The 9,460-nt window shown below is 51.3% G+C and overlaps 1 protein-coding gene across 4 annotated transcripts in view; it reads left to right on the plus strand.

Moving 5' to 3' along the window:
• MIGA1 (mitoguardin 1) overlaps positions 1–9,460 on the plus strand; it is a 48,976-nt gene that overhangs the window by 29,801 nt on the left and 9,715 nt on the right. For all 4 annotated transcript variants that reach the window (XM_069102231.1, XM_069102233.1, XM_069102234.1 and 1 more), the window contains 7 exons: positions 351–451; positions 4,268–4,386; positions 4,662–4,734; positions 5,234–5,320; positions 6,161–6,259; positions 6,535–6,669; positions 7,908–7,961. In XM_069102231.1, the coding sequence (XP_068958332.1) occupies positions 351–451; positions 4,268–4,386; positions 4,662–4,734; positions 5,234–5,320; positions 6,161–6,259; positions 6,535–6,669; positions 7,908–7,961 (668 nt within the window). The remainder of the gene's footprint in view (positions 1–350; positions 452–4,267; positions 4,387–4,661; positions 4,735–5,233; positions 5,321–6,160; positions 6,260–6,534; positions 6,670–7,907; positions 7,962–9,460) is intronic.

The raw sequence follows: 9,460 nt of genomic DNA on the forward strand, positions 1-9,460 counted from the left end.
CCCTTTTTTTTTTTTTTTGCTTTTTTTGGAGGGGGGAAGGTAGGGCAATTGGGGTTAAGTGATTTGCCCAAGGTCACTCGGCTAGTTTTGTGTTAAGTGTCTGAGGCCAAATTTGAACTCAGGTCCTCCTGACTCCAGGGCCAGTGCTCGATTCACTGTGCCACCTAGCCGCCTCTTGGTCATGTCTTCTTCCCAGCGGTTGCCCCCAGGCCCAGGGGTTCCAAACAGCTTGGTACCGGAGGTCGCCTGGGCAGCATGGGCTGAACTTTCATTAAATGAGGGCCTGTCATGGTTGTGTGGCCCTGTGAATGAGCAGATGAGTTCCTGGCCTTTCCTTTTGGCTTTTTCAGACAAAGACACAGACATCACTGTGAGGGGGCACACAGATGACTTTGGTCTCCGAGACACGCTGAGCATTGCCTCGACAGACTCCTTTGCTTCTGCGACAGAGGTAGGAAGCGCATCCTTTCTCTTCTTCTCATCCTCACTGTGGCCTGTGTCTGCTTTGTGCCAGAGAAGGAGGCTCCCTGAAGCTTTCCTCACCTGCCCACCTAGGAGCTCTCTCTCACCATATTTCCTGGGAAATCACAGCTGTTGGTTTGGGCCCCGGCCAGCTGCGTCTCTCCCCATTCCCTCACCTCCATCTTTGTTCTCACAGGCGCTTGCTTTAACCCTGACGCATGGTGCTTCTTCCGAAATGCTACAGTGCATTCTGTTTCTTCCCCTGGCCTAGACAGGAATTGCCAAGTTCATGACCGAGCCTGAGACTTGGCTGCTTTGATGGGAAAGCGTTCCTCCCACTGGTCAGGGAAGGGGGGGAGGGCGGGACCAGCATTTATTAAGCTCCCTTTGTGTGCCATGAATTATGCTAAGTGGTGGGTTCTGGGGCTTACAAAGACAGACTCTGCCCTTAAGGAGTTCCCAGTGTGTGGCAGGAGACACGCACAGAGTCAACACAGATTGGAAATGATCAGCAGAGGAACAGCCCAGCATTAAGAGGCTTGGAAAGGCCCCCTGAAGAGGTGGGATTGTGGGGGGCAGAGATGAGGAGCCAGGGAAGGTGTCTGCAGTGGGGAGACGAGGCCTGTGTGGGAGAGGGGAGACAGCTTGGGAAGGCTTGGGGCTCCAGATGAATGCCACAGGGCGCTGCTGGGGTTTGTTGAGTAGGAGGTGGCATGGTCGGGCGTCTGGGGACTGAGGCAGGTGTGAGGGGAGGAGGGTCCGTCGTGTCGGAGCAGAAAAGGGCGTGTACATGATGTAGAATGACAGCGTACATATAGGCCGTATATTATGTGAGCCATGTGCAGACAGACACAAAGGGCAACCCAGAGTGGAGGCTGAGAGGGCTTTCCCTAGAGGACGCTTTCTGTGGCACACACTGAGGGTGCTGCTTTGGAGCCTGGATAAGCCACGTACCCACTGGAGAGCAGCAGAACAAAGTGGACCCCGGCACCTTCTGAGGACAGCCTGTGAGGTGGGCCAGCCCACTGCACCCACGGCCTCCTTGGAACTGCAGCGTGTCCTGGGTCAGCTGTCTGGGGTCAAACGGAACAGGTCTGGTTCGCTCTCTGCTTGGTGTCCCGGTGCTCATATTCCCTGTGTCTTCTCCATGTCATGTGCCCAGTTCATTTGTCCTCTAGACACCCTCTGGCTCCCAGAGCTGAACCCAGGCCTCCAGCCATGGTCAGATCAAGGGACTGTCACTTACCCCTTGCTGGCAGCTGGAGGGGGCTTCACATCCCATGGCAGTCCACTAAAGCCCCTGGATCCTTTTCAGAACAGGCCCCCTATGCCATGTGGTTCTGATGAGTGTGACTCGATGTACCCAGTATAAGGCGCCGCATTGAGCCCTCTGGGGCTTCCTCCTCCAAGCTGGCTCTTTGAGATGCTGCTTGGGGTCCTCTGTGCCTTAGTAGCCCAGCCTGCCTAGGTCACTGTCCTGGAGACCTCCCCCAATGCGGGTCCTTGCTCCGTGGGAGTGGAGGTGTGCCTCATGGAGGGATTCCGTGCTAACAAATGAGAGGCCGTGGTCGGGACTGGTGGCCGGCCAAGTGTCAGGGGGGGTGCCCACGCTGCCGACATGCTTGGAATCCTGGCTCTGCTGGAGTGTGCTTTTGAAACTTGATGAAGTTTCTCAGGATATTTGTCTGTGGTACTTTGCAGATGGGTAGGGTTCTATGCTTGATGGCGGCGAGCTCTGTCCTCTCTAATGTGGGGCCAGGGTGGACGACCGTGGGGCCCGGGTGGACGACCGTGGGGCTAGGGTGGACGACTGTGGACACCTGCAGGTCAACTCTAGTGCCTGTTTCCTCTGTAGAACTGAGTGGTTAGGTCTGTCCCTTTTGGATGTCTGCCTTCACGGCCTCGATGAAATACAGAAGGGTCAACACAACACACATTTTACCACTGAACATGCTAGTTTGTGAAACGTTCCTTTTTCAGAAGGTAGAGGATTTTGAAGGATAAAGCCAGCATTAGCTGAGCAGGTACCTGGTATGTTGCACAGAGCACTGGGCCTAGAGTCAGGAAGACTCATCTTCCTGAGTTCCAGTCTGGCCTCAGACACTTCCATGCTGGGTGTCTCTGGGCAAGTCCCTTCACCCTACTTGCCTTGGTTTCCTCTGTAAAATGAGCTGGAGAAGGAAGGAGCAAACCACCCCGGGATCTCCACCAAGAAAATCCCAAATGGGGTCATGGAGTCAGACAGGACTGACAGGGCTGGACAGAACTAGCGTCAAAATGCTTTCCCTATTGATATTATTAGCCTCTTGGCATCGTGCCCACCTTTCTTCATATGCTCCTAACAAAGTCAGTGGGAACACAAGGTGGTTCCATTCAGTGACCTTGGAGGCGCCTTCCATCTTGTCACCCAGGAAGATGCCGCCATCCGCTGCCTTTTCGAAGATGTGGCATCCGTGTTGCAGGCACGTGTTTGGTGCCTGTGAGGAGGGCTTTCTGTTTCTTCTTAAAATGGCAAAAAGCTCGAGTCCTCTGCCTGGGGCTCAGAGCATTTATGGGTCTGTTTCCACAGTTGCAAGTCTGTTTTAGTGAGTCAGGTCCCTCTGACCAGACTAGAAGTGAGCTCACACTGGGCCTCTGAACCCCCTTGGAGCTTCTCTTAGTTGTTGGATTCATTTTGAGTCCCAGGGTTTCCTTCTTGAGAGCATCCATAGACATTGGCTACAGTGACAGTGTCAAAAAATCCAAGGACCATTTCCTCTTGAAAAGACTCTTTTAAAGAGTTATTGCTTAGGGGGCGGCTAGATGGTGCAGTGAATAGAGCACAGGACCTGAGTTCAAATCCAGCCTCAGACACTTAACACTTACTAGCCATGTGACCTTGGGCAAGTCACTTACCCCCAATTACCTTACATTCTCACCTCCATAAAGCAAAAAAAAAAGTTAATGCTCCACCTCATTACACCAGAGTGATACATCCCCTTCAACGCTGGTGTGAAGTAGGAATGAGACAATATGTGTGGTGTGTGCCTACTTCTTCACCCACCACTAATGCCTCACCAGGAAGCGGTGACCCATGCAGGACCTGACAGGGCAGGGGCTGTGGCCGGCAAGGAAGCTGCCCATCCCTGGAAGGGGCAGAGGTGTCTTCTGGAGATTTCCGGAGTTGCATGCATCAGCTTAGGGGGGGGCTGGGAGAGATGCCCAGCTGTGACTCGGCCTTAGATAATAAGTGAGATGACATCCCAGCTTTAATCCGTGGGCCACAAGGGACAGTATGTAAATGTATCATGGGAGGGCTCTGTCCAACCCTATGGAATCACAGGTCCCCAGCAAAAGTTTGCTTTTGTCTTTGTCTGCTGTGCCTCCTTTTGCCAAAAACAAAGGTCACATGGCTAGCTTTTTTTGTCTTAAGTGTCTGAGGTCAGATTTGAACTCAGGTCCTCCTGACTCCAGAGCTGGTGCTCTATTCACTGCACCACCTAGCCGCCCCCCACCCCCCACCCCCCGGCAGCTTCATCTGATGAGTTTTTAATGGTTTGTACTTCTTTGGATGGCTCTTGTTCAGCTCCTGCCCACTTCCCTTGGGGAATGAGCTCCATGGAGACCTTCCTGAGGCTTCTCTCTGTAGCTTGTGGACAAGCGCAGCTCGGCCTCTTGGGTCGAGCGCCATTTTAAAATAAAACGTGGATAATGCTGAATGCTCTATGAATTGTTTTGCTGAAGTGTGTCTCATTCTGGGGGGAGAGTTTTGGAAATCCTTGTTGGTTTTGCTTCATTTGACCGCCTTTGTGCGCCATCTCCTTAGCTCACAGAACACCGGGACGGGCGCCATGCGTACAGCCTGGACCCTCTCTGCCACTGTCCATTGTATGAGGAAGCCATGCACTTGGTTGAAGAGGGGAAAATTTACTCCAGGGTCCTCAGGTACTGTTTCTGTCTTATTTTACTTATGTCTATGGGAAATGTTACGGTATTGACTGTGGCTGTGTTTTTGTAATCTTTGCTAAGAATGTTTATGAGAATATGGAGAATGAGGGGGTTTTGCCCACCTAAATTGCTTCTTATCAAAAGTCTTGACTTTGTCAGTAATGAGAAGACATGTGTTTCTCATTACCAGCCTGCATTCAGATCTGGTCTAATTCCAGATTCATAGGCTCTATCCTGAAAAGAGCTTCATTTTTTGCCCTTGTTTTTTGTAGAACTGAAATGTTGGAGTGCCTTGGAGACAGCGACTTTCTTGCCAAGCTTCACTGTATCCGACAGGCTTTCCAGGTAAATGGCTTTCCCAGCTCCATCCTGTCCCTGTGCTTAGTGCTGTCCATCTCAGGTTGCTTTCAGAGAGCCCGAAACCTGTGGACAGAGTCAGGAAATAACCTAGCCTAGTCTCCAGCCCCCCCAGCCATAGGGCCCCCCATGGCTGCTTGTCCCAGCCAGTCCTGCCGTGGCCCATTGGCTACCAGGCCATGTCGGCCTCTTGCACTTAGCAATGGCTTGAGCTCTAGTCCCACATCTCTAAGACTGGTGCGTGTGCGTGAGGCACTTTGTACGCCTCGAGTGCTAGCCCAGTCAGGCTTCTGAAAAAAGAGGGAGGTCCCTGGCACCGGTCCTCACAAGCTGGGGTGCTTGATATCATGCTTCCTGTCTACACTGAGCCCATGGGTCTGGGTCGCTCACTCCTGGACCCTCACTTGGACTTCCCTTTACGCCTTCCCTGTTATGTCAATCAGTCATTTCAGGTCTTGTGGGGCGGGGTGGGGGGGGGCTCTTGCAGGTCATTCTTTCAGAAACAGCCAACAGGACATTTCTCGCTGAGAGTGGAAGAAAAATTTTATCAGCTTTAATTGTGAAGGCAAGAAAGGTAAACTCGATTTTGTTAACAAAGTTGTTATTCAGTCAGAAATTACAACACATTGACGTTCTAGAAGGAAGGATCTTTGGGGGGAGGGGGTGTATGTGTGTGTGTGACTGTCTTAGGCACTGGGTGCCTAGGGTCCCTGCCCTCTGGGGTGTGCATTCTGCTGGGGGATAGCACATGTTCAGATAAACACGCCCATGTATACAACCTGAGGCCAGCTCCTCCTCCTCATTGTGGCCTCTCGCTCCTGGGTTCTCTTGGAAAGGGCTTGTTGCTACCCAGAACGCGCCAAAGTGTGTTTGCCCTGGAGTCCTGGGTAGCCCTCTCAGGGCTTGGTGATCATTGAAGCTGCTGCCACCATTGTCTGGGGGAGGGGTGGGTCCCAGCAATGTTGGAATTCCAATTGACTCCCCCTCACATTGGGCCAAGGAGGTAGGGTTGGGAGAACCACTTTTTCTGATGTCACCATCAAGGGCCAAGACAGTAGGCCATTCCCTGAGTGTTGTACAGTTCCTGCTGGCCTGTAGTCGGGCCCGGGACTAGCAAAGGATATCATCTGGTTTCCCTTTTCACCCGTGAGCCTGTTGGCCATGTAAGTCCAGGGGAGTGGTTTCTCTTCATTTCCTTTGGTCGACTTTTCCTTCAACCAGAGGGTGGACCTTTGAGCAGAGCCTGGCAACATGGTCTGGTCCAGCCCTGCCTTCCACTAGCCAGGATTCCCAGACCCCAGCAGTCCCTGTCCAGAAGGCAGCTTAGATTCAGCAGGCCTGAAGCTTGTTGCAAGAAGCATGCTTAGAATTAAAATGTGTCGTCTTCTTCTTGTTTGCTGATGATATCCTACAGAATCCAAAGAAATTTGAAGATGTTTTTGATGAAATGATCTGTTTTTTAGAGCAAACAGACCACTGGGAGAGCATTGAGGTGGAACTGGCCGCAAGGGGGGTGAGTCTCTTCCTCCTCCAGCCTCTGAGCCTTCACACAAAGTCCAGAATGGCCCAGCGAGCCTCTTGGGAGGCTGAGCCTGGGGGGGGGGGGGGGCGCTATGGGAGAGGGGGCTGTGGGTGTAGATGGAGCCCGACACAACCCTTCTTACTCCCTGGTGGTTATTTGTGTATCTGATGACTCCTCTGGTTCATTGCTTTTCATGAGTAGAATCTGGATCCAGTCCGGGTGCTCATAAATAATCATGCATGTGCATTTTTTCTCATTTCATGCAGGTGAAAAATCTAAATTTTTATGACATTGTCCTGGACTTTATATTAATGGACTCCTTTGAAGATTTAGAAAACCCACCCACATCCATACAGAATGTCGTCAACAATCGCTGGCTAAACTCCTCCTTTAAAGAAACTGTAAGTGGGCATTTACTTACTTTGGAAGGTACTTGTCGGTCGTGAAAATGGTAAGATCTTCGTCTCCAATTTCCCCCCAGGCCTTTTTTTAAAAATCCGATCTTATTTTTCAATTAACGAACCTTTTTTTTTCTCTCCCTCAAACTAGTGAGGGACATTTTTAGAGAAAACGGGGAAAATTTGAGCAAAAGCAGTGAATAAGAAGAATCTGCTAATAGGCCATTTGACCTTGAAGATAAAAGTCTATGATATGATTAGGTTGGTGTAGAAAGGGCCCCCCCTCCATGAGAAAATTCACTTTCTAGGTCCTTGGTGCCTGTAGCAGCTGTGGCTCCATGAGAGCCCCACCCTCTGGGGACAAGAAGCTACCCCTGGCCCAGCCAAGCTGAAGCATTGCCAAGAAAGTCATGTATTTTCAGGCACAAGTAGACCAGCAGTAAAGGGGCCAGTAAAAGGACCTGAAGGAACTGACCAGCACTGCCTTGGGTGTGTGGTGCCACACCCTCTCCGCCCACTTCCTGGGCTTGGCTTTCAGAGGCCCTGGCTCAGCCCCTGCCCCATGCCAGGACTCAGAGGGGGAGCTTGGTGAGGGGTCCTGATTGGATGTCAGGCCTCCGAGCGAAGACTCATGTGGCCTGTCATTGTCTGCCTCTTCCTTAAAATGTGCATATTTACAATTTTCCCTGTCTCACAAGAGGTAATTCTCCCCCTTTTCTCTAGTGGATGGGGTATAGTGATCTTGGAGATGTGCACACAGGAGCCTGAGCTTGGGGGATTCCGTTGTGTTTTCTGGAAGAAAATGCTATTTTTCTGTCATTATATTTCTTAGGTCCTTATTTGGATAAAACTGCTAGCAGGGCCCCAGACTATTTCAAAAATCCCATTTCTTTGAGAAAAACCCTAGATTGCCTTGTGTCCAGGGTCTTTTCTCTGTGTATTTTTAGCTTCTGTTTGGGAAGTTTGATGTAGTTTAGCTCAGAGTGTGCGAAGGCCTACAGGCTGTGACTCTGGGGGAGGCTGCTCACTCTCATTGGTTGACTCTTGTATTTAAATATTTTTAAAATCTCTTGTTTGAGAATCACACAAGGCAGTGAGAGCTATGCTCGTCATGATCAGTCAGCGTGCTCGCACTTTGAAAGGCATAACCCTGAGGTGGCAGGCCTTTGACCTTGGCTAAGGGGAGAGGCCTGGAGGCTCGGCCTGGAGCCACAGCCCTTTTTCTTCCCTGTATGTTCTAGGCTGTGGCATCCAGCTGCTGGTCAGTACTCAAGCAGAAGAGGCAGCAGATGAAGGTAAATGCCTTTTGTGTGATGGGGGGGGGGGGGGGGGGTTGTTTTTTTTTTTTTTTTTTTTTTTTATTTTCTCCGCATCAAAGATGATGTCTTCTTCAGCAGTGTGTGAGTTGGGGGAACAGCAGTCGGTCTCACTCCAGTCGTGCTCTAAGAGTCTGAAAATGATCTTGTGTAACTGATACAGAGGAGGAAGGGGAGAGCATGTGCCACGGCCTGCCCCTTCACCACTGCCCCAGGGAGGCCCTCCTTTCTCTGTCCAAGGGATCCCAGAAAGCAGAGAGGCATGATGGAGATGAGGGAGGGAAACCCCAGGCAGCCACAGCTCTCCAGGCTGTGTCCCACAGCGGAATCAGATGGCTCCATGCTGTCCCTTTGCTGAACTTGACCATCTCTTCCCAAAGCCCTAGGCCCCAGGACTTAGCAGTGAGCCTCAGGATCACGCCCTTCATTTTACAGACAAAGGGCCACTTGGAGTCCTGCACTCTGGCCAGCGAGGAGGCACCTCCGGCGAGGCCAGGTCAGGAGAAGCTCCTCTTCTCATCTGGAGAGTTTGCTGGGATTTTTCAAGGGGAAAACTAAGGGGAAAAGCAAACCCCAAAGAAAGCACCATTGGTTTGAATTTTGCTGGCTCGCCAGAATGAACCGAAGTCCAGCTCCATGGTTTGTGGGTGCCCAGGCCCCTCATCACCGTTTGAGACACGTCTGTCCTTCAAGGAAATTAGACTTTGGAATGTTGTTGCACACTGAAAACCTCCTTAATCTTTTTGTTAGTGATGTGGGCAGTGGCCTCCACAACATTCCTGCTAATTTTATGGGTGGGACAAAGCTGGGAGGGAGATCTCGGCTGTCTAAAATGTTGGCCCAGTTCTGACCTGGTCAGAAGGATAAGTAGCAAATCTGACACTTGAAAACTTGTTTTTTCTTACTCCAAATAGAAGACAGGGGAGATGTGGTTAAATGGGAGCTCATCCAGCAAAGTTCTGAGTGTTTGTGTGTGTCAGCCAATATGGTAGCCAAGAGGATGGTAAGGGAGGTGAGAGCAGCACTTGTCCTGCTGGCTTTTGGTTTTGCTTGGTCGGAGCCACCATGGCATAGGAAGGCTGTTGAACAGCTACAGAGGGACCAGAAGGGCCTTTCAGGTCCGTTTTCTGTGAAGATGAGTTAAAGGGACTGACCCGTTGAACCTGGAGTGAAGACCAACTAGAAGGGGTTTCATTGCTCTCGCCCAGCCTTTGGGAGGGGATTGGGATTGGCTCTTGCTGGTGCAGAGAGGTTGACCAGGCTGTGAGGGGTCTGAGAGTGGGCTTTGTGGCCAAATGCCTGCGGTGGAGGCTGAGTGGCCACAGTCTGAGACTCTGCTCGTCCATACAATTCCACGTGGTTGGGGGGCTCAGATGGCACCAAAGAGAGAGGGACAGAGCACTTCGTAGCCCTGAAGGCTCCGGAGAAGGGCCAGTAATCAGCAGTACCCATTATTTGTTTTAATGAATGTTTACCAG

This window comes from Petaurus breviceps, unplaced genomic scaffold (assembly GCF_028583685.1).
Source record: "Petaurus breviceps papuanus isolate PSGF00001 unplaced genomic scaffold, PetGlider_PUasm1.0 545, whole genome shotgun sequence".
In the NCBI taxonomy this organism is placed as follows: domain Eukaryota; kingdom Metazoa; phylum Chordata; class Mammalia; order Diprotodontia; family Petauridae; genus Petaurus; species Petaurus breviceps.